Below are 26,155 nucleotides of genomic sequence, written 5' to 3'. Positions count from 1 at the left end.
TGGTATGATTATAGCTTATATTTAACATTAAGAATTTCACAGCTTTAGTGTTAATTAAAGTAAAATTTAGTACTAACTTTTAAATTTCACTTTTTTGCAGCCGTTACTGAAAATTTAGTTTTTGACTCGACGAAAGTTTTAAGTTTACAACGCTAACTTATTATTTTTTTTAATTACGATGTTGAATAGATTAACTTAGTTAAAAACTTTAGTTTAACTTTTGGAAAAATTTATTCTTATTTCAATCGGTTTTAAGAATGTTAGTAACTGTTACGTTGAGAACTAACAAATGTTTTTTTAAGTTAATTTAAACGTATTTAAATCTATGTTTACAAATTTCTTAATTAGTTTTCAACTATACCTGGTTTTAAACTAAAAAACGCCTTTGTTTATAAAACACAAAAATAAAATGAGTAAACTACTTTACCTATGTAGAAATTCAAATTTATTTACTTAGCATGCGATCACGTAATTAAAAGCGTTTTGTCTGAGCTAATCTATTTACACTGTAATTTTAAATGAAGACAGTACTATTTACTGAATTTTCATAAAAAGTGTAAATCATTGTTTTAAACAAAACCTCAACATCTAATACTTGGTGTTTTTTTAATTAAAATGGGTGCGTATTTATTTGTATTTATTTAAGCTATTACTTCAAATTTTAGTCATTATAAGCTTCGATATAATTTTATTTCAACAACATAAAGCTACCTAATAATTTTTTTTTTAAGTTTTATGTTATTTAATCTTGAGTAATTATTTTTAGTAAGTTTTAGTGATAATAAGTTAAATACCATAAGATACTTATTACAAAGTTTTTATTGTTTTATAAAAATAAGATGAAATTTCGAAAAATCCTTCAACGCAAAATAGTTTATCAGACTAATAAATTTTAGACTGTATTTGTTAATTTATAAAAAATTTATACAATTAGCAGTTGAAATTGAAAATACTACTCTAATAAAGAAGAAAAAAACATAAATCGTTGTTTAATTTATTCATATAGTTTACTATCGACAACATTTAAAACTATAAATTATACTAACGTGCATTTTATATATTAAAAAACTTTGCTTATTTGTCTTTGTATATTTTTATACTAAATTATAAAGCATAACAACTAATACTAGTTAAAAGATTATAAATATGTGGAACTTTAAACAGTTATTGCGTTTAGCTCAAAACTAGTAGGTTTATCATCATTGTTCTTACACTAAGTAATCATAAACAATGCTTCTATATATCTTACACTTCAGTTTTGATTGTTGTTCCTTTGTAAGTTCCTTATGATGAGTACGTATGTGCTTACAACAATTAGAACTATGAGTAAACCATTTTCCACATTCGGCACAACCATATGGTTTTTCTCCTAAATGAATTCTAAAATGAGTAACTAAATTAAACTTAAGTGAAAACTTCTTTTTGCAAATATCACATTCGTGAACTTTTACTTTAGTATGTGACAACATGTGAACTTTTACTTGACATTTTCGAGCAAAATTCTTATAACAAACTTCACATTGAAAACTTTTATTTTCATTATGAATTAACATGTGGACTTTCAAATTACTTTTTTTAGAAAATAATTTGTCACACAGTTCACATTTAAATGCTTTTTCCTTCGTATGAGTTACAAAATGCCTTTTTAAGTCACCATTTAGAGCAAAATTCTTAAGGCAAACATAACATTGAAAATCTTTCTTCTGGCTATGTACCAACATATGTTTTTTCAAATTTCCTTTTCTAACAAAACTCTTGTCACATACTTCACATTTAAATGGTTTGATTCCTGAATGAATTCTGTTGTGTGTTATCAACTGTGACTTGTATTTGAAAGTTTTCTTACAAACATCACAAAAGTTTTTTTTCAAATTGTTTTCAACAGTTTCATTTTTTTCCATGTTCACACTTTAGTTTACAAAATAACAAAAACTAATAGAAAACAACCAAAGTTTTGTTTTAAATTCTTAAAAGCCTATTTATAAATTATAAACATATTTAGCCTTAATGTTTGAATTTTAGTTGAAAATGTAGTAGATATTATTCACAATATTTTTATAATGAAGTGTCTTTTTAACAAAATACACAATAATAATATTTAACAGTGCTAAGTCAATTGTTATTTTTAAACCTGTAAAAACTTCATTGTATTATTGTATAAATACAAATTTATAAACAGTTACTAAACATTGCAAAACTTTTGAATTAGCTTAATATAAAAACCTGAACACTTTATTTTTTGAAAATTATAAAACTAGCTATAAATATTGATTTTCAACATCATACCTTGATTTAAAAAAAAACTCAAGTTTCCGTAATAAGTTTAAGTCTTAGTTATAATATATGTAAAAAGACTAATGAGATTAGAAAGAGCGAATTCAATCAAAAACGACATAGATTATATTACTAGTTTGCTACTTTTTTCTATGATAAATTTCAGTAAAACGTTATTTGTTTTACTAAATGTTGCTATATTTATATATATATATATATATATATATATCAGTAGCCTAAAACAATTTAGTCTGTAAAGTATAAACTTATAATTATGATTTAAATTTTACAAGTTACTCATATTTATCAGTATCTTAGTTTAGTTATTTTGTTTAATTATTTTGAAATTAAGAGATTTGATTTTAACGATGTGTAACATAACAACAATCTAAATTAATACTTACATAAATTAATAATATTATATTAATAGAAATAAAACTTTTTTATAACTTGAACTTTGTTTTTTAAATTATTTACAATATAAGAGATTTTAGTAAAAATGTTATCGTTAGTTTTAACCGTTAGAGCAACAAGGCCATAATTTGAAACTTACACTAGACATTCTAAAGTTAATGATCAAGAGCCAAAAAAGGTCTTAGGCGGTTTTAATGGTAGCATTTTGAGAAATCTTGATGAAGGAGACCATTGATTTAGCTTTTTTAACTTCTTAAAAGGGAATCTTTTAAACAAAATTGATTCATGGTCTACAGGTGAGCTTTATATTGATTTCGTGTAAGTTATTAAAAATTATATTTGTTTACTAATCAGTTTTATTAGTTATAGTTTTATAAAAAATTACAGACTAAATAGGTCCCTAATAATACACACTTTGCACTTTCAACTTTACAAACTTTATTATTTTTAAGTTAGTAAAAAAGTTACATTATCAAAATAAAAAAAGCTTTTTTGTTTTTACTGCTTTAGTTTTGTTTAAATTATTCGTAATGTATGTTTGCAATAAATTTTTGAACAAAAGGTTGTAAACTTAGCTGTGCTCTTTATTATATAAGTCAGTGCTTCTGAACCTTTTTTTAATGACGGAACCCTTTTCCAAAGTTCAACTTTTCCGTGGAACCCCTAATTTAATTTTACATAAAATGTCTAATATAGTATTTCCTGCAAAAAACAAAATAATTTCAGTGAAAAACGAACTTTTTAGCAAAACTATATAATTTTTAGAAATCATACCTATTGTAATAGTATTAAGTCGAGTCAAACTTAAAGTGCGACAGAGGCAATAGGTATTTTATGATTCTAAAATAAATAAACTAAAACAAACATGATTAATCGCAACGTCATAAATACAAACAATAACGAAATGAACATGACGCTAATCGAATTCACAGATTACTGTAATAAACGGGTAAGATGCCTAACGAAAAATAAATAAAAAACATTTAGTGCGAAACTTGAACTTGTCTCTTAGCAACAAGCATGTCAATGCGCGGCTGGATTTTGGATAGACTGAGACGGAGACAGGCAGATAAGGTTGGAGTCAGCATACAGTTTATTTGCTTCGTTTTAATGTTTGTTACATTCGAAAAGCCGGACTCGCAAAGATAAGTGGTGGTGAATGGTAAAAGAAATTTTACTGCACGCTTTACTTAGACTAAGCAGATCAATGAATGCTTTAATTAAATGTGATTTCCATTTTATGTGTTCCATTTTTTTTGAAGTTTTATGACTTTTTTTTTTTTTTTTTCAAATTTCTTTTTTAAATTTCGAAAGGCTTTGCGGAACCCCTGAGAGGCGTCGCGGAACCCTAGGGTTCCGCGGAACCCCATTTCAGAAGCACTGATATAAGTTATATGCTATTAAGTCTATCTTTGATACAGTTTGTATTTAGTATTTATTTATAACTACCTATATGGTTACGAGTTAGATAAAGTAGACAAATGTAAATTAGAATAAAAAAAAATAAATGTTACGTTTTATAAAAACAAATTACTTTCTTACTTTTACATACTTTTGTTATAGTTTTTAACCAAATAACCAATATAACAATTACAATTAAAACCACGTAATTATCTTTTTAATTACTAGCTTCTTTTAAAACATTAAGGATGTTTAATAAATAAATTATTAATGTTATTTAGTTCTTTTGGTTAAAGTTAACAATGTTGATTAGAGCTAGACTAGTTGTTTAACAGTTTACGTCGAGTTTCTTAAAACATTTGTTAAAAGAAAGTGAATTATAAAATTCAAGCAAATGGATAAATCTTTTAAACTTATAAATGTTTGAAGGTTTAATATAAAACTTCACAGAACTATATTAATGTGTAAATTCAGTTTTACATGATTCTCTTTTCGTCAAGTTATGTTCAAACCCGGCAGATATATAATTAACATTAATGTTCTATAACTAAAACATAAATAAACGGATTTGATGTCTTTGCTTAACAATTTAGAATAAAACATAACAAGGAAATAACGTTTTATAGCTTACTATTTACAAAATTAATTAAATTAGTTTTTTCAAAAATCTTAATAAAATTTAAATTTTTTATTATAACACATTTGTTTACAAAACACAAAACAATTTTACTTTTTTCAAAATATCTATAAAATTTTTAAACTTTTATGTATTGTCAAAATTGATGGAAACGAAAACTGGTTTTAAACCTTTTAATAAACAATAATGTATCGAATAAACTTTACCGTTAACTTAAATTATTATATAAAAAGTTGCTGTTACTGCGTACTGCCATAAAATTATTTTAGATAAAGACATTTGTTTTATTTAAAAACCTAATATAGTTTTATTTGTTATCAAAAATTAAATATTACTACTTAACTTGTGTTTTAAAGCTAATATTTCTTATTTTTTCTCACTTTCACAATTACGCAGACACTTGTAATATGTTTACTTAGAAGCCTGATAAAAGATAAATATGTGTAAAGTATAAAATTAGTAAGTATAAGTTACTTGGAACATAAATTATGATCTTTTATAGCTAATAACTTTTTTTTTTCCTGTTTCATACTATTGTAATAGAACATTTTTTAAACTTTGCTAAAATTATTAAAACTTTACTGATTTAAATACAAGTTTATTTGAAAAAAGTAAAAATGCATTTTTGATAAAAATATACTGCTTTTATTATTCATGATTCATCTTGACAAAATTGTAATAAAACAATTTTAGAGTGGTAATAAACTTATTTTAATTATATGCAAAACAATTGTTGCTTTAAATTATAAACCTGAGGTTTAGTTTTCTCTAGTAGTGCCGTAAATAAGGATAAAGAATTTCAATATCTGTGTAACTAAAATAATATTATTTTACGATTGTACAGAAAGAGTCTAATTGTTATTTTATGTAATTCAATGCTTTCAAACGTATAATCAGCTTTATATTTAACAATTTAATAAATAAAATTTAAGTAAGTCCCTGTTTAACTAAAAATTGGATGGGATTTTGTTTTTAATTTAGATAATTTAAAATTGGTACTGATATTTTTTAAATAGTTAAATAGCATTAATTGCTTTTCAGTTTTCTTCTGTAAAATATGATTTACAGAAGCTTGGTTAGATGTTCATAAAACCTCATTTAAATTGTAAAACTATTATAAGTTTTTTGTAATTGCTTTTAATTTAACTTAAAAACATTGATTAGAAGTATAATAATCTTCTGAACATAACAATGATGTCAATACAAGCAAATATTATAAAAGTAGGTTTGCGTAAGTGTAACATTTGACATAACGTATAGCTAGCTTATTTACCAAGTAGCTATTTTTGTTTTGATCAAAATCCAAACAACAAATATTTCGCACATGAATTAAATACAATAATAATAAATAATTTCTAAGAAAATAATATATAACACGTTTTATTATCTGAAAACGAAGTAGGACGGAGTTTACGTAAATTTAAAAAAAGTTTATGAGTATTTTAGTGGAAACAGTGATATATAACGTAAGAGAAAACCAAATTATATATATCTTTAATTCAAGCAATAACTATAAATCTGTTACGATATTGTAAAGCAGCCTATAATATTGGTTGTATTCAAATAGCGATGATTTTTGAAAACTTATATTTAAAGAGGTAAAACATTTAACTTATAATTCTTGTACGAATTGTTCAGTTTCAAAAACAATTTTTTGGTAATCTAATTAAGAAGGTAATTTAATTTTTACTAACTATATTTACGTAATTTTAGATTGATCAAAAAAAAAATCAAAGTTTTAGAAAACCACTTATTTCTATCAAGTATCTATCTCATAAGTTTCACTGACAAAATAACATATTTTAACCATATATAGCTCCTTTGATATGAATAATAATAAGAGGTTAACATCACCGTTCTTTTCGGTGGAGCTTAAGCTTCTCTTTAGCATAAAGAAATTTGAATAATACGTAATTGCTTATTTTTTTAGGCATCTTTTAAGCAGCTTCTCTGCTATATAAAGAGCCTAAAATCGTATGGAAAGGTTGCGTTGTCATTATAAATACTTTCCTCTATTCTGTAACTTTCTTAATCGACATTTAAGTAAAGATTCCGCTTGTATAGTTTAGATTTTGATATTAATCATAAAATTCTTTTTTGAGTAACCCGAATTTTTAACTCAATATTGAAAAAGTTTTTCACTCAGCAAACTCATCCTACTAATGCTAATTTACTCTTTTCTTGCCTTGATTTATTTAGAATTATTTAAAAATATTATGTATCAGAAAATTTCTTCTTATTTAAGTTTCCTAGTTTCTTATTTTATTTATTTTTACATATATTTTAGTGTAAGCTGATAAACTGCAGTTTATTATTTCGCTGGTTCAGTTTGAACTCTCTTTGAAGGACCACTTGTAACAAACTGAAAACTTGAGAGGACTTAAATCTAAGGCTGTCATTTAATATTTTGCATAATCAATATTTATAAATCAACTTTTGTTTTTTATATCCCTTATTTTAAGAAACTATACCTTTAGATTGGTTTCCTTAACGAATTTAACTTCTACAACATACCTACTATGTATACATATTTATTAAACACATAAACATAACTAACAATATACAAAACTAAGCTGAAACAAGGAAAGGATTTTATGAGACAGTGAGTATTGACGTCAAAGCGCCAACACAAACTGAATACATTTGTCTCTATTTCTTATGTTTTATTATAAAATACGAGAGAGGCAGAGAAAAGCTAGTCATCTAGCGGATTTAAAAGTAATTAAAACTTTCGAAACAAATAATTCAGGGCTTATAAAATCCTGATAATTTTGCAACTGTGCTAACGTCTCGAAACAATTAGGTAAATAAATAAAATGTTCATGTTTTTCTTGCATCTAGCGTTCGTAATGTGGAGATCTGATTTAATCTGATACTCATCTTATAAATTTCGTTTGACAATTTTCTTTATTTTTTTTGTTAACTGCTAAACTTACCTTGTCTTTTTTAATTTTTAAATAGCTTTTGCCTAAAAAAACTGATTATTATTCCTTATCGTCTCTGCTTATTCGGAATTATCAAGATTAAGATCGTCATGTTTTATGGTGTGTATTTTTTATACTGTCTGATTAAATATTTTAGAATTAAAAAACTTTAGTTTCTTAATGGACTTCAATACCAACACTAGTTGTCTTGAATGTATTGTGTAAATACTACTATCAGTAAATACTATTATAAGTGAGCGTTGTAATATATTGTGCTCTTAAATACGTTTCTCCAAATATTTATCTAATCTGAGCGCATTAATAACGTGTAGCCTATAAAATAGTGTACTTATTAAATATAAAAAATATTGTATGATGTGTTCATTTTTATCAGATATTCTAACAAGATTATAAGATATGTGTAAGTAAGACACACACTATTTGTAACTACAAGTATTTTGTAATCATTTTATAGTCCAAAGTAATAAATAAAAAGCTCAGAGTGTTTTCTTCATACACTTTTTAACAAAGTAAAAATAGTGATAAGTGATTGAAAAAAATAAACTAAATTACTACACAAGTAAAATTTTAAAAACAGATTAAATATAGCAAAGAAAACATAAACGAATAACAGTTTCGACAAATTAATTGTTTAGAAGGAACTCACGGCAATTGCTTTGTTTATAGTCGGTTTGTAACCGGAAATTTAATAATGTCTTTATTATTTGATAAATTGGAACTTAACTTAATTACGTGAAACTTACTTGAGGACAACATAAAATCGGTTTTAACGAGAAAACTAAATTAGCGTATAATATTATCTAACGACAATCAAAATTCAAACGCCAATTTATAAGCATTTTATAAAATGTTAGTAAAAGGGATGTTATTTATCTATGTGGCAGCTCGGCAGAATAACCTTAAGATAACATTATTTTTTTAGTTTCAAAACTTATTCATTTTAACAACTGTAAAACGAGCTATGTGGAGCACAGATTTTAATTTAGCAATTATCAAAAGATTAGTTGCGTAAAATCAAAGAGTTTATAAAATTAATTTTTAGAACAAAGTTAAGAGTTGTTTTTGTTAATTCAATTAATAAAGCGAAACTTCTTCTAATTTCTAACTTGATATTGACGGAATTAATTAATAAAAAACAAATTACAAAACTTTTGTTTATTTTTTTTATAGCTGAATTGAGTTCTGGCAATAGGCTTTAACAAAAAATATAACTAAATTAATTAATTCATTAAAACAAAAACAAGAGCTGTTAGCCCGACATATTAGTGTATTTTGCTGAATTTCACTTTTATAAATTAAATCAAGTTTAAAATTTTAGACTATATGTTTAAATAAGAACATGTATTTCATACAATACACCTTAATAGTAGTGTTACTTTATTTATAGACAAATGAGAAGTTATATAAACAAAAAACTTATATATCTAATTTAAGTTAAACCATTTAAACTGCATTTAGAGCTCAATACACTTGATTTTCAACATTGTTTGTAATTAGATAAACATTTTAATTAATTAAAATATATAAGTCAAAAATTTTTTTTTTCTATGTTTAAAAAAAAAAGTTATGATACAAGTTATAATCAAAACTGAACTACATTTTCATAACTTTAACACTTTTTTATAAGCAGTACCTACCGGAAAACTTATTTAGATACTTTACTCTAATTAATGTAGAAAATTTATGAAAATAGCATACATAATAACTATAAAAAAAGACACATGTTATGTAAATAAGTGCTTCACCTAATTGAAAAAAAGTTTGAGTATTAAATTAAGGGTGTAGTTTAATGTCTAAAACTTCTAATTTTCCAGGTAGTCATAAACAATGCTTCTATTAATTTTACATTTCATTTTTGACTGTTCTTTCTTAGTTAGTTCCTTATGATAAGTAAGTATATGTCTATTTCTACCAGAACATTGTGAATACCATTTACCACATTCTGCACAACCGTAAGGTTTCTCTTCTAAATGTATTCTAAAATGAGTGACTAAATGACTTTTATGTGAAAACTTCTTCTTGCAAATATCACATTCGTGAGGTTTTACTTTAGTATGTGACAACATGTGAATTTTCAAATTTATTTTTTGAGAAAATTTCTTTTCACAAACTTCACATTGAAAATCGTTTATTCCAGTATGAACTAACATATGCATTTTCACATTACATTACTGAGTAAAAGATTTTTTACATAAATCACATTTAAATGGTTTATCTTTTGTATGAATAACAAAATGTCTTTTTAAATGAACTCTACGAGAAAAATATTTTCCCCAAACATAACATTTGAAGTCTTTTTTAACCACTTTGAACTAACAAATGTTTTTTTAAATCACTTTTTCTAGCAAAACTTTTGTCACATACTTCACATTTAAATGGTTTGACTTCTAAATGAATAATCTTGTGTATTACAAGTTGTGATTTATAGTTGAATGGTTTATTACAAACATCGCAAGTAGTTTTATTTAAGTTGTTTTTCTCAGCTTCATTGTATTTCATTTTCACCTTGAGTCTACAAAATGACAACAACTAAAAAAAAACAACAAAAATTTATATTTTTTTACTAAAAGGTAAGTAAAAGTATTAAAAACAGTTTCGGTAAGCTTAATATCTTGATTTTTTTAATATTAAATGGTTAATTAAAGCATTGTCTTTTTGTTTTCATTTATTCTTTAAAAAAGGTCTATATTAAGACATAAAATTTTATTTGCTTAAGTAACAAAGGAGTTTTTTATCAGATATATTGCAAATATAAACAAATTAAATTATTCAAATATTTACTACGCAAAAAAAAAGAAGGACAAATAACTATAAACAAATAACAACTTTTATCTCTTTAGTTTTAATACTTTGAAAATAGTTTATCAAATTATTTTTTTTTTTGTTTAAATCATTGATTATAACAACAACAAGTTTTAAGTTTGTTCAAAAATAATAGTACAATAATTCCAAATTTAAAATTTAAAATTCAGTGAAACATTTATTTGTTTTTACTTAACATTCATTAACTTTGCTATACTAATAACAAGTTCAAATATTTAAATTGTTCGTATATAAAATTTAGAATATAATAACTAGTTTTGTTTTTGACTCACTATGTTTATAATCATTGAATATACAATATATGTATTAATGCAAACTAAAGATTAAATAGATTTGAAATACTTTATTCAAAAATTAATTGAACAACAGTATAAATGTATTTTTAGCAAATATTTAAACTTTAAAATAACTTATCTTATAACAAAAGAATTGTAAACAGTTTAGTTTTAATTAATTTTTAAAATAAAAGTTTTGTAGAATTGCGTTAATCTTATCTAACTGAAATGCAAACTGTAAAAACAAATATTAGGAGTTTTGTTTATCAATAACAAAAAAAAAGTTATTCAAAATAATACGTTAAGTACATGTCTACGTACTTTATAATTTAAAAAAAAATTGACACAAATTATTGATATCTATTTCGTTAAATAAAATATCTTTGTATTAAAATATTTACTTAATAACATCATTTTAGAGGTCATAAATAAAAGAGTACAATTAACTTAGCATAACTTTATAATATTAATAAGTTATGAATAGTTTAGTTTGTTGAACGATAAAAATAGATGGTAAAAATATTTGGTCTTAGGAATTGGTACACGACAAACCGTTCAGTTATCGAGTGCACACCACGGATAACATTTTAATGTTTTATTCAGGACGACGAATTTATTGTTTATTGAATGTTTAATATTTAAGTGTTTAATTTTCTATTTCGTTTATGCAGCTTCATTAACTTGTATGTAATAAACTTTTAGTTTTTAAATGTTAATAAAATAAATAAATGCTATATTTACAAACGTGACAAGTTCTAAAGTTAAATAAACAGTATTTAAAAACAACTGATTAAGTAAACAAATAGTCAATCTCTAAAACATGTTATTTTAATATGTAAAATTTTGTAAGATTATTCACAGTTTTAAGCATACGACTTGTAGAATTAATTGAAATTTAATCAACTATCTAAAATAAATACATAAATTTTTTTAACTATAAATGTAAATATAAACATGTTTTATGTTTTTGGAGACTAGTAGTATTTATGTTTCTAACAAATGATAATTTATATATAGCATATTAAATGCATTCGCATTACTACGTTTAATACTTAACCAATACAATGTAAAATATAAACTGACTATATCTAAAAATATTTAATAGTTTGATTTCTATTCAGAGACTAATTCTTTTTTATCAACAAATACTATAAGAAAAATGTTAAAAAAAAAATTCAATATCCAAATCATCGTAAATTTAAATATTCATTATAAGTAGTTATTAATGGAAACCAACTATCAGTATCTACAATTTTAGTTACTTATCAGGTTTTCTAAAAATACTTTTTATAGAACAACTTTGAAAAATAACAACTCTATATTTTAATGGGCATCAGTGTAAAAAATTATAAAAAACTTTTAAAATATAACTCAATAACAATGCTATTTGAGCTCAGTTCTTAAAATCGAAGTAGCTGAATAAAAATATTTTAATTAAAATATTTTTGTTCATGAAACTGTTTATAGTTAAATTTTAATTAGACTAAAATATTTTGAATGTTTAAAATAACTAAGTTTAATCAAATGCAACTAACAGAATTTATTATATATCTCAAAATTATTGTTGCTTTTTTAACGTAATTTAACCTTATAAAAGTTAAACATTTTTCTTCTATAGTTATACAGCTTACATGTTTTTCTTAATAAGTTTGTAATTAACATAATTTTAATTCATCAACTACTTAGGTTTCCATAATTAAAATAGTTTAAGGTTATTTTGTTATTTATTATGAGTTATAACAGAACTTATTTAAGTTAAATAGTATTTAATAACTTTACTTTATCGTTATTAGGCCAGTTATTTTGAGTACATTTTTTACGTTCAATAAATAACTATATACTAATAGTTAAAGTTGTAACTTCCTAGATATTTTTGAATAGATAACAGAGTAACAACAATTATTAAGTAGTTTTTTATATTTTTGTATTTTAACAATTAAGATGGTATTTGTCTGATAAATTAATAAGCTACAGCTAAATTGATATTTTAATTTCCAACGTAAATTATCATTGGATTTATTTTAACCAGTTTTAGCTAATTTTCTAATTTCAATTTTAGAAAGAATTTAATTTTCTGTTATTGATCCATTTTCTATTTCAAATAAAACACAATTTACTTTGAACTATGATCATTCTACAAATAAAAAGCAAAACTTTCTTTAAAATAATTTATTAAAAAGAGTGACCATAATATAAATATTAATGATTTTAAAAATGAACAAAATATTATGAGTCATTTTTATATAATTTGATATCATTGTTAATCATAGAACATTTTAAAAGTATACTAAAGTTCTCTTTTTGCAAAGAGTAACATAAAATTATAAATAACTTACTTAACATTCTAAATGTTGATATATGTTTTTCTTTGATTAAAACTGATATATGTAGCTACTTAGAAAAAAAATCGTAAGTAATAAAAGCTTTTCTTTGATTGATATAAAAATTTTGTTACAAAGATTTTTAAATTTATGATAGTTTTTTCATACTATAAACTGAATAGTTTTTTTTTTTAGGTTTTGTTGTTTGGTAAGCTTGTATTTTATTTATAATTTGTTTTTAATCAAATTTTAAGACTTTTTTTTTTCATTTAGTTGCTGTTATTTTGTAAAGTTTTTATGAAAATGAAAAATAATGAAACTGTTACAAAAAGCTTAAAGCATTTTTCTTGTGATATTTGCAAGAAAGCTTTTAAATCAAAGTCACTGCTTGTCATTTACAACAAGATTCATTCCGAAGTAAAACCATTTAGTTGTGACGTATGTGAAAAGAGTTTTAATCAAAAAAGTTAATTTGATGCGACAAATGTTAGTACATAGTGATAAGAAAGATTTTCAATGTTATGTTTGTAAAAAAAAAATTCTGTAAAACTAGATTTAAAAAGGCATTTTTATTTTCTCTGCAAAAGAGAAAGCATTTAATTATTAACTCTGTGACAAAACCTTTACTTAAAAGATCAGTGTAAAAATTCATATGCTTATTCAGACTGGAAACAAAGACTTCAAATGTCAAATTTGTGATAAGAAGGTAATTTGAAAATTCACACGTTGTCTCATACTAAAGAAAAAACTCACGAATGTGATATTTGCAAGAAGAAGTTTTCACAGAAAAGTAGTTTAATCAATCATTTTAGAATTCATTCAGGAGAAAAACCTTATGGTTGTGCAGAATGTGGTAAATGGTATACACAATGTTCTGGTCGAAATAGACATATACGTACTGTTCATATGGAATTGTTTAAGGAACAACATCCAAACTGAAGTGTAAAATATATAGAAGCATTGTTTATAATTACTTCGTGTAATAACAGTTTTGTAAAACAAAATCTGAGTGAAACAACCAAGTTAAAATTGAAAATAAAATAGTGTTCAGTACTTTAATTAAGGAATTTTTAAAAAAGTTTTTTTAACTATACTTGCAATTTCGATTTTATGATAAATTTATAATTTTACTGGTTTTACTTTTGTATAGTTTATTAAAAACTGTGTATAAACATTCGTCCAGTGCCTTAGTTTTTTTATGTTGGTCGTTATAATGCTTACAATAAATTATATAAAAAAGCGTAGTTAGTAGTACTGTTTACTTTATTGAAATAAATTATAAAGATTAGTCTTAATATAATAATAGATAAATATAATATAGACGTTTTGTTTCTATAAACGGTAAGTGGTTAACACTGTCTTATATGTAAACTTTGAAAGTATTTAACGTAAACACTAGAAACTTATCTCATGTTCAAAATGTCTATTAACATTTACTAAGTTTTAAAACAAGTATACTACTGATAGTTGTAGTAAATAATAAAAAGTATTTTCTGTTACATTGCAAAACAAGATTTTTTACAATACAATATTTGTTAATTATCTAAATAATTTCTCTATTTTCTATAATTAACAGAATAAATCTAAAAAGTAGTAATAATGTTAACTTATAGGCATTAAAAAGATTTTAATATAAAATTTTATCGTTATCTTTAATTTCTACATAAGGTGCTAGCTTGAAAAAGAGTCCAATAATTTTTTTAATAAATAATAGAAGAAAAAAAAAAGTTTCTTTTGATGAAAAAGTATTACAATTTAATTTTTTGCTTAAGTTAATACTATTTTCAAATTGCTTAAATACTTGTAGTATATTTACTTAAAAGCCTGATACTAAATCAAAAATTGTAAAACCATTAAAAATTATTTACTTGAGTAAATAGTGTATGTTTGCTATGTAAAAACTAAATCAATTCTTGTTTTACTTTTTTATAATATTATTTACTTAATTATTGAATTTAATTTATTAAAAGTAAAAAATAATATTTTAATAAACTCTGAAAGATATTTAACTATATACGAATGCAAAAATTAAAAAGATGCAATATAACAGTTAATATTTAATGGGAGTATTCAGATAGATATATACTTATTTTTAAAACAGTACAATCAGTAAACATGAAAGGTGTTAAAAATTCATTACTAACAGTACCTCAAAATTTTTATTGTACCAGGTAGAATCTAAGTCTATAAAAGATGTTAGTGGTAAAAAATACTCTTATATATAAATCTAAACAAAATATAAAACTTATGATCGTAAGAGTTAATTTCTAATTTTCGTCAAATCATGAAATAATCATAAGCATGTTTCACACTTTGTTTATTTTATCGATATAAGATGAAAAACAACACAAATTTTTGTTTATTATGTTATTAATATTCAAAATCGCACTCTACAATTATTGAATGTTTGGATATGCTTTGCTTACTTTTACTACAAAGAAACAGTCTATAAAACGCATTTTGTACTTAAAATAGTTCTGTTGGTTCATAATTATTAAGTTTTCCAAAGTATATTTTACACAACGTAAACATAAACAATGCTTCTATAAATTTTACACTTCAGATCTAATTGTTGTTCCTTAGTAAGGTTCTTATGATGAGTTAGGTAAACCATTTTCCACATTCTGCACAACCATAAGCTTTCTTTCCTAAATATATTCTAAAATGATCAACTAAATGACTTTTTTGTGAAAACTTCTTTTTGCAAATATCACATTCATGGTCTTTAACTTTAGTGTGAGACAACATGTGACGACTTAAATTACCTTTTTGAGAATTTGTTTTTTACAAACTTCACATTGAAAGTCTTTTTTTCAACTATGAATTAGCATATGAGTTTTAACATTACCTTTACGAGTAAAATATTTGTCACACAATTCACATTTAAATGTTTTTTTCTCTCGTTTGAGAAACAAAATGCCTTTTTAAATCACTATTTCTAGAAAATTCTTTTTTACAAAAATAACATTAAAAGTCTTTTCTTCCACTATGTACCAATGTATGTAGCTTCAAATTACCTCTTTTAGCATAACTCTTTTCACATATTTCACAGTTAAATGGTTTTACTCCTGAATGAGTTCTTTTGTGTGTAAGAAGATATGATTTGTATTTAAAAGTTTTTTTACAAAGATCACAAGAAATATTCTTTACCATACTTTTTAGAATTTCATAATTTTCCATGATAACAATAAGTTTAAAATCCAACAATTACTGAAAAAAATTAAATTGTGGCTATTGCTACAAATTTCCATAAAACTTTAACTAAATAAGACAAATGCTTAATCTTAGTATTAGAATTTAATCATTTCTTAAAGATTAACCAAAAACATTATGATAACATATGTCTCTTCAAATTACCCATAGAGAAAACTTTTTATCACAAACTTCACATTGAAAATCTTTGTTTCCAGTATGAACTAACATATGTGTTTTCACATTACATTGATAAGGAAAAGATTTATTTCATATGTAAGATTTAAATTCCTTTTCTTTTGTATGATTAATCATAAGTGCTTTTAAGTGATCTTTTCGAGCATAACCTTTACCACAAACTTTACATTGAAAGTCTTTTTTATCAGTATGTACCATCATGTGCTGTTTCAAAACATCATGTGCTGTTTCTTTTATAAGCAAAACTCTTGTGACATTCATCACATTTAAATGAACTCCTGAATGAATTATTTTGTGTGTAATAAGCTGTGACTTATATTTAAAAGTTTTTTTACGAACGAATATCACAAGAAATATTCCTTAAATTTTTTGTAACAGCTTCATTGTTTTCCATTTTCGCAACTAATTTACAAAATAAAACAACTAAAAACAAAATTAAAACTTAATTTTCTTTTTTTCATATTATCTCCAAAAATTTCAGGATCGAACTATTAAACTATTTTTTTTTTCAAGTGTTTTTGAGCTATGAAAATAATTAGTTCTTATTCATTAATATTACATAAGAAATTATAGCGAAAAAAGACACTAAGTAAACTTTAAAATTATAACTTCGCTGAGAAAACAAACAAGTTTTTATCTATAACAAACTGAATTTTTCATCTCTCCATGGTATTAAGATTTTAATTTAGACTAATTATATTAGAAACTTCATACTTTTTTTTTATACAAAAATATCACTTTTATTTTTGACGGGTTTACAAAGTTCCTTTAATGCAATGTTTTAATTTAATGAAGTTAACTTAATGTTCTTAAACTTATAACTACTGTTTTGATCAATATCAAACTTAAATAGTAAAACTAATTAGCAATGTCAAAATCTATTTTATTTTATGAACTTTATTTATTGAAATGATCAATAGACATCAAAGTTTTAACAAATTTATAAAATTATTTTTAAACCGATTAATACTTGTAAAGTTTGAAATAACTTAGTCAAAACTACTAAAGAAAAAATAATATTGTTCTTTTACGATGAAAATGTTAAATTTCGATAAATTTTGTAAAAAAGATCTACAAATTTGCAAATTTTTTTTCTGATTTATTATATAGATAAGTAGTTCAAACAATCTTTTTAATCCAGTAAGGAAATTTATAAGCTACACACATTTAAAAGTAAACATCAGTGTAACGCAGCATAAATATTAAAGTTTAGTTAAAAAAGTAAATAAATTAAACAAATTTATAAAACTAATCATGTTAAATGAGGAAAACTTAATCTAAATATTATCAATCCAAAAACAAACATACTAGTTTTGTAAATTATGTAACTGCAATATTAATTAAGCATATATTAGGTAGTTATTAAGTGGAAAAACTTGAATAAATCTAATTAATGAATATTGAATAAGTTGAAAAACAATTGTTCAAATTATAAAAACTCGAAACTTTTTATTTTGTGTATACATAAAATCAAATACAAATAAACGAATATAGACTGGTTTTAATAAAATAGCAAAAAATGGTTTTTTAAGCTATTAAATATCTAAAACTTACTTAGTTACAAGATTTTTTTCCCATAAAAAAATCTACTCATAAAAAGACTATGCAAAGTTGCAGGTCCAATAAAAACAACATAAATTTTTTTTTAAACTAATAACTATTTGATACTAATAATAATTAATTTCAAAGAAGTTTTAAATAGTATTCATTTGTAAACCAGATTTAAATCTGTATGTATTATATATCTAAAAGAGATAAACAATAGCTACAAAAAAGCAAAAAAAAATCGTTTAATAGTTCTTTTTATATATATTACTATTCAAAAAACAAAATTTTATTATATATTAAATAGCAAAATGATATTATGTTTATTAAATTTATGTTTTTTGCTAACATAATTTTATTTAATAAATTTTGTCCGTTGTTTTTACGTGTTGAACCTAAAATTAATTGAAACAGTAATCAACTATTTTTCCTAAAAGTGTTATGTGTACTGTTAGTAACTTTATGTCTTAAATGTATTTTACTACTTTATGTGTTAACTACTTTATTGTAGATAATTACTGTTATAAAGCTATTTGAAACAATAGTGAAATTGTCATCTAGGTTAAGTAAGTAAAATAAAACTTTTAACCTCAAAAAAAAAACATTTGTAACTTGCTTATTAAAACGTAAACTAATTGTCAAAATAATGTAAATATATGTTTTAAACTTTTTTAAAATAACAGTATAAGTTTATTTTAAATTAATAAAGGCCAAGTCTAGTGTTGGAAAATTAAATTTATTATAAAGTTACTTATTAATATCGTTAGACCACTTGCAACATTAAAAGTTGATTTATAATTTAGAATAATAAAGGTTTGGTTGGCTTAAGTTACTTAGTTTTATAAAAAATTTAAAAGGATAAATGTGAACAGATAATGTTTTTACTTAACTCACCATAAAGTATAGGCATGTACTTTGTGGTGTCGTATTTAATTGATGATAAGTTTTTCTATTCAACTTAACTAGTTGTTCAACAATGAACTTGTTAAATTGAACAAAAATAAATTTTTTGTAATCGTACGGTTCACTAAACAAAATATTCAAGGTGTTAGATACGCAGTCAAAGATTTTAAAGTCGAACTTAAAATAGCCAACTCAAAGTTAAGTTTATACCAGGGGCGGTATTTAGACTGGTTTTCTGTGAACCCCCTAAAAAAAAAAAAAAAAACAAAAATAGAATATCACTAAAAACGTTGTTTATTGACTTGTTTTGGTTATTTGATAAACTTTGAATAATAAATATCGAATTTATAACACTAAAAAATTTAAAAAATCCGTAACAAAAAAAAACATTTGAACTGTCAACAGTCATTAAAGAATTTAAATAAGGATGAATTTTTTACAAGTAGAAAATCTTGATTTTCTGTTGGACGAAGAGTTACCTGAATTAGATCATTAAATGGTCGAAAACTTATTTCGTCCCATTCAACAAGAAGAAGAGTTTGAAAGAGCTAGCGACCTAGGTTATGAAAGTGACGACGAAAACAAATACGTCGAAGAGAGGGAAGCTCCACTGATAGCTCCACCAGTGCCAATTATTGAACAGAACTGGCATCGTTTGCGGGATGACGAAAGGATGCTGGATCCTGAGTTGCTCACAATCCTCATCGACATCATGTTAGAGGCCGAAAGACTGGGAGATAACGTTTTTGAAGAAGTGTATGAGGGCGACTTTTAAAGGAAAGGTATTTGAACTTAATGCTAAATAAAAGAATTTTTTTAATTATAATAGTCATAAAATATTAACATTTTTTTGTTTCTTCCCAAGTATTTTTGTTTCGTTTTGATAAAATAAGAAAAAAAAAAAAATAAATAAAACAAAATAAAAATTAATTAAGAAGAAAAAAAAAATATAAAATAAAAATTTATAAACAAAATTATATAAAAAAAGAAAAAAAAAACAACTTGTTAACAACTTATTTGTCTATATATGTGTGTTTATTTTTTATTATTATTTTTATTTATTTTTCTGATTTTTTTGTGTACCTTTGACCTTATAAACTACAATATCTCCAAGTAATAAAATAATAATAACATTGATTTGCTCCTATTTATTCACTTTTAACCTTAAGCAATCCAGAATTCAAATATATTATTAACACGTTTATTTGAGTTGATACCTTTACACATTTTATTGCCGAGATCTATCTGAGTAATTCTTTTGAAATACAAAATTTTAATATGACAACGTTGTATACTTATCGAATTAATTTTTTTTTTGAATGTTTGAATAAGTACACCATTTGAATTAGTTATAAGTTAAACTCAATTTTCTTCTCTCCTTCAATGTTTAAAATTTTTCATTGTAAACCTGTTTTGTTTCTACAGTAAATCTTTGATTTTCTAATAATACATTTTTCCGTTACCTATTGATATTTCTTAACTAAAGAAAATAGAAAAATAAAAAACATTGTTAAAATTGTTATTTGTACTCTAAATTTATTTGCATTTATCATCTCAATCCTCCGACAACTTGCTAATGTGTCATTTTTTTTAGAAAGATTAAAGTTATTAATTTGAACATTTTTTTTTTTTCAAGCATGATAAACCCGCTCTAATTTTTTATTATTCTTTTCTTTCAAAAGTTATTTTACACTTAGATATTTTAAGTTCATTTTCGTCCCCTTAATAATATTTTTTTCTCATAAGTTTTTTTTTTACAAGTTAATAAAATTTTTTTAGTAAAAAAAACAAAAAAAGAAAATTTTTTTTTTTTGGACATAAGTCGATATGTAGGACACTTGTGCAAAATCTTATTTTGCCTTGTGTCCAAATTTTTATAATTTAAAGGAATTAATGTTTTTCACTTGATATTATATTTTTCTTTAAAAAAAAACAATGAATAAATATAGTAAAACTGATTTCCAAAGAAAAAACTATTTTTCACAAACAAAATAAGTGCTAGTTAAAATGATTGTTGTCTTTGATTTCTTGATTCAACTGGAAATTGCTTGTTTATGGGTGTGGCTAAGGGAAAATGAGAGAACAAAATAAGAGATCAAGTGATCTACAGTCCAAAGTCCAGGAAAATGAGAGAATCAAATGAGAGATCGCGTGATTTATGGAAAATTCTAGAAAAAGAATTCAAAATCTATAAATACGCCCGATCAGAGCATGAAGCAGGCAATCCACCTCGAAACAAGCACGAAGCGACACTCTGCTCCGCAAAAGAAATAACATCGTCAATCTTCAAGCAAGAAGATTTCAACAACCACCTAATCGAAGAAGCCCACGCATTCTGTGGCATCGAGAATTTAAGTACTGGAAGTACTCTGTCATCAAATACTCTAAGTTGGACTCCACGATTGAGTCACAGCGTTCAATCAGATTAAAGTGAACATCCATCTCAGCAAGTAAACCCACACAGACTGGGCGTCAACCTTAGCTACACTTCTACGAACAAGTTGTTTTCATACTGTTTAATTCTATCGTATTGTTTATATATATTCATATTATCATATATACTCACTATTGTATTTGCATTGTAATTTTTATATATATTTATATCACCGCATTTATTCACTATTGTACTTGTATTGTAATATTTATACATATTTATATCATCGTGCCTATTTAATATCGTATTTTATCACCACGCTCCGATTACGGAAAGGAAAGGAAAACAGACCACGCAACGTTTAGCAAGATTCTGCAAACGAGACGGACCAACGTCGAGTGCCAGAAGCTGAGCGACCGGAGACCAGTGACACGTCAAGGGGGGAATCCGGAGCACGTTTTCCTTCTATTTGTTAACATTAAGTGTCAATACTTATTGTGAGCTGTCATTGCGTATTTGTACATAATAAACCAACATTATTTAGTTTCATTATATTTAGTTAAATAATTATATAATTATGTCCTTAAAACCCTTAAAAAAGGCATTAGTCCTGAAGGTGACCAGAACTCGGTCGCGCACCGAAATAAGTTGTTCCGAGACTACTGCTAACCTGGAATCCGATGAGATTGTTGAGACTGAAACCGAGGCAATTTCGAAGGAAACCAGTGAGGCTCCTAGTCTGGTTAACAATAATGGCGTCCTCCGAAGCGAACATCCGCCAACCACAGAAGACAACACTAAAAAAATTATCGAATTAACTAAATTAGTAGAAAATAGTAACAAACTAATAGAAGATAAATTTAATACTATTTTAAAAACAATTTCTATACAGAATTCTCAATCATCGAATATCCCTACAAATACCGAGGTAAGTACAATTAATAATCTTAACTCACATATAAATTTAACAGATCCTGAAAAAATACAACCAACAATGATAACAGAGGCGGTATCAACATTACCTACCAACAAAATCCAGACACCAATTCCATTATCAAGCCATGCGTCCAAATCTTGCACAATAACAAGCAATTACAATTCAATTTTAAACGTTGACCAGTCAAACGAAAGAAATGGAAGTCAACCACAAGATAATAACCAGTCGATTGCACAGTTACAAAGGCAAATTGACAACCTCCAAAAGACAATAAACCAAAATCCTGTCTACGAACGTATAACAACCCAACCTAACACCAACCACATTTTCGGCAACCACGATCCGATACCCAGAAATCAACACTTCCAGCAAACAGTTAATTCGAGGCTATCAAATAACATTTCTGATAAAGCATTCAGAAAAATTTCAGGGGAAAGACCAAGAGAGGAGTTGAGCCTCTTCGAGGTTCAATGCAAAAGCCAAGGAATTTTTGATGATCAAACACAATTTGAGATTATTATCGGAATCTGGCCAATTAATGACGTACTTTCTTATGTAAAAGCTGGCAAACCATCTAGTTATATCTGTTTTAAACAAGAAATCTTAAGTATGACCCCATGTTTGCCAGACATACTTAAACCTCCACCTATCTGGAGCAGCACTCCAACCTTTAAAGATATCCATCAACTAATATCAAAAGGTCTTACATGCTCTCAAGATGACCTTTACAAACATTTGACACTGATTTATTGCCCGAAATGGGCTAGTAACATTCTAAAAAAAGACCTTGAATTACAAATTGATAAGTTCAAAGGTCGGGTCATGTGGACTCTTGAACAGGGCCCAATTGATTTGAAAACAAATTACAACAACAGAAAATCGAACAACCAGTATAATTTTAATGACAAATTTCACAACGCATTCAACCAACAACAAAACCAAAACTTTTCAAATTATAACCAGAACAGATACAATCAAGCACAAAACTATAGACCAAATCTAAACCAGTTTGATAATAAAAATAATAACAGGTGTAGTTATCACGTTAGGTTCGGTGAAAAATCCAATAATTGTGAAGGCCAACAATGCGATATGTACCAAAAATTTTTAGAAAAAAAATTAAGCTTTCTCAAAAATAAACCTGCAGCAGTTAACATGTCAATAATACAAGATATTTCGAATGCTGAACAAAGTGAAAATTCCATTAAAGACAAACCAACAAACAGTAATAAAGTAGATGAATGCATTACTAACGACACAAATAATGAGGAAATTAAACAAGAAACAAACGAAATAGATGATAAACTCATTAAAAGGAAATTACCTTATGAAACAAAATTAAAAAACAATACTGAACTATTAATAATTGACGACAATGAATCCTCTGTACAATATCTTTTCGATACTGGTGCAGAAGTTTCGATTATACCCAAATCCATGGTTGACACATATGAAAAGGACAAGTCAGCACCTAATATTTGCGACATAAATGGCAAAACATCTAGAGCATTAGGTTATTCAATGAAGGACGTTAAAATTGGCCTGAAACCGGACCTGCCACATTCCTTCTACGTAATAGACACAGATATTCCTTTTGCAATTCTAGGTTTAGATTTCATAATTAAACATAAATTAACAATAATACCACAAGAAAAAACTATCGTACAAGGTGATTCAGGAGTTAAACTGAAATTAAAACAGCTAACTACTCCTGAAACAAAAACGAAAATAGAAGTAGAAAATCTCCTAAATTTTTTTCCTGAAATCGACAAAGAACCAAACTACAAAGAAAAGCCCAAGCACAACCATGTCTTAGATATAAAACTTGAAAAAGAATTTTCACCCCGACACCAAAGAGCAAGGAAAACTAACAAAACTATTTCAAAGGAAATAGAAGATAATTTTGATAAATTACTCAAACAAGGGGCGGTAATAAGAGGCATTTCTGAAATAGTCTCACCTTTAACTGTAGTCAGAAAAAAGAACGGAAAGCCAAGGGTATGTGTGGATTACCAATATATTAACCAATACACTAAAATAATAAGCTACCCTTTACCAAATACTGACGATCTTTCTTCTATTATACCAGTCAACTCTAGGGTTTTTTCAACACTCGACCTGAGAGAAGCATATTTGAATCTTCCCTTAACTTACCGAGCACAAAAAATAGCAGCCATGATTTCTCAATATGGCACATTTTTGCCGTTAAGAACAACCTTCGGCCTTAAGAATGCCCCAATGGCATTCCAAAGGCTTATGGATGACATAATGGCTCCATGCCATAATTTCAGCTTTACATACATAGATGACATTATAATTTATTTGAAATCAATGGAAGAACACATGCAACATCTGTTTGAAGTATTGTTTCAACTTAACAAATTTGGATTGCATATCAATAGGGAAAAATGTAAATTCGCAGCTGAAGAAGTTCAATACCTTGGACACATACTGAGTAGCAAAGGTTTCTATATGCAACAAAGTAAAGTTAAAGCTATCGAAATCTTCCAAACCCCACAAACCATCAAACATTTGCGGTCCTTTCTTGGCTGTCTAAACTACTACAACAAATTCGCTCCGAAACTGGCAGAAATACTTCAACCATTATATAAATTAACAACAGGAGAGCCAAAAAATTCTAGAAAAAAGTTAATCTGGGAAACTGAACACCAAGCAGCATTTGAAAAAGCTATACAAACTCTAGTTTCGGCCACTCATCTCTCTTATGAAGACCCAAAAAAAGAACTAGTTCTTTCTACAGACGCATCCTCTACTCATATTGGAGCCGTCCTCGAACAAAAGCATGAACTAGGAATTTATAAACCCTTGGCATTTTTTTCAAAAAAACTACCAGTCCTTAAATCAGTAAGATCCGTATTTTTCAGAGAACTCACAGGTCTTTATATGAGTATTAAACATTGTAAGGTCAGAATCATAGGAAGACAGCTTCGGGTAAGAACAGACCATAGAGCCTTGGTAGATGCTATTAACAATGCTACGGGAAATCATTCACCAAAAGAAGAAAAATATATTGCTATAATAAAAGAATATGCCCCCTTGATGGAATTTATTCCGGGCGATCAAAATACAACAGCTGACTTATTAAGCCGTCCGGTACTCGTTGCATACAACGATAAAAACTCAGAAGAAGAGGAAGAAAACAGTGGAGAAGTTGATGTTAACGATAAAACAATAAATTCTTACACAAATTATGATTTAGACAAGGAAATCACACAAGAAGAATCAGAATCTAATCAATTCATTCCCTTAAATATTCAGATAATTTCAGAAACGCAAAGCCAAGCCAATGTACATTTACCTACCGTCATAGCAAACTCTCAAAAGCAACAAAACCCGATCATTTTTGAGTCTAGATTGATAGATGATTGTGTAGTACAAGGTATCATTGAAACAAAAACCCATAGTTTTCGTATATGGGTTCCGCCCAAATTAAGATCTAATATCTTGAATCAAAATCATAACATCTTACACCAAGGAATTGATAAAACTTTAACAGCAGTAGGATCTAATTTCTGGTGGCCAAAAATGAAAAAAGATGTTGAACTCTTTGTAAAAACTTGTATAACATGCCAAAAAGTGAAGGTAAGGAAATATAATAGACCTAAATTAGGTTGTTACCCAAAATCACTTGGAAGATTTGAATACGTTCATGCAGACTTGGTAGGACCTTTGGTTGAATCTCAAAACATGAAATATATACTTACCATTAAAGAACGGTATATTGGTCTTTTTGCATCATGTCCCTTACCCAACAAAATGGCAGAGACCGTAAAGAACGCGTTTCTCCAAAATTGGATTGTTCATTATGGAATACCATGTACAATAGTTACAGATAATGGCAAAGAATTCTTTAACCATCATTTCGAAACTATGTGTTTGGATCTATCTATCAAAC

The 26,155-nt window shown here is 25.7% G+C and overlaps 1 protein-coding gene across 1 annotated transcript; it reads right to left on the bottom strand.

Moving 5' to 3' along the window:
* Positions 1-1,252: 1,252 nt before the first annotated feature.
* LOC145844315 (uncharacterized) lies at positions 1,253-9,827 on the bottom strand. The gene is made up of 3 exons (XM_082951706.1): positions 9,601-9,827; positions 1,515-1,908; positions 1,253-1,369 (listed from the first exon to the last, which is right to left on the bottom strand). The coding sequence occupies exons 1-3, from the start codon at positions 9,825-9,827 to the stop codon at positions 1,253-1,255; spliced, it is 738 nt and encodes a 245-aa protein (XP_082807832.1).
* Between the last annotated feature and the right edge of the window lie 16,328 nt (positions 9,828-26,155).

This window comes from Thalia democratica, chromosome 9 (genome assembly GCF_965202585.1).
Source record: "Thalia democratica chromosome 9, ktThaDemo2.hap1.1, whole genome shotgun sequence".
Taxonomy (NCBI): Eukaryota; Metazoa; Chordata; class Thaliacea; order Salpida; family Salpidae; genus Thalia; species Thalia democratica.
This window is presented reverse-complemented; position numbering and strand designations above follow the sequence as displayed.

Excerpts from the sequence above, each read along its gene's own strand:
- LOC145844315 (XM_082951706.1), bottom strand. The coding sequence starts at position 9,827 with ATGCATATGTTAGTTCATACTGGAATAAACGATTTTCAATGTGAAGTT. Across the intron at positions 1,909-9,600 it reads TGTGCAGAATGTGGTAAATG|TGTGAACATGGAAAAAAATG; the intron begins GTATTCACAATG and ends TGTAAACTAAAG. Across the intron at positions 1,370-1,514 it reads ATAAAAGTTTTCAATGTGAA|GAGAAAAACCATATGGTTGT; the intron begins GTTTGTTATAAG and ends GAATTCATTTAG.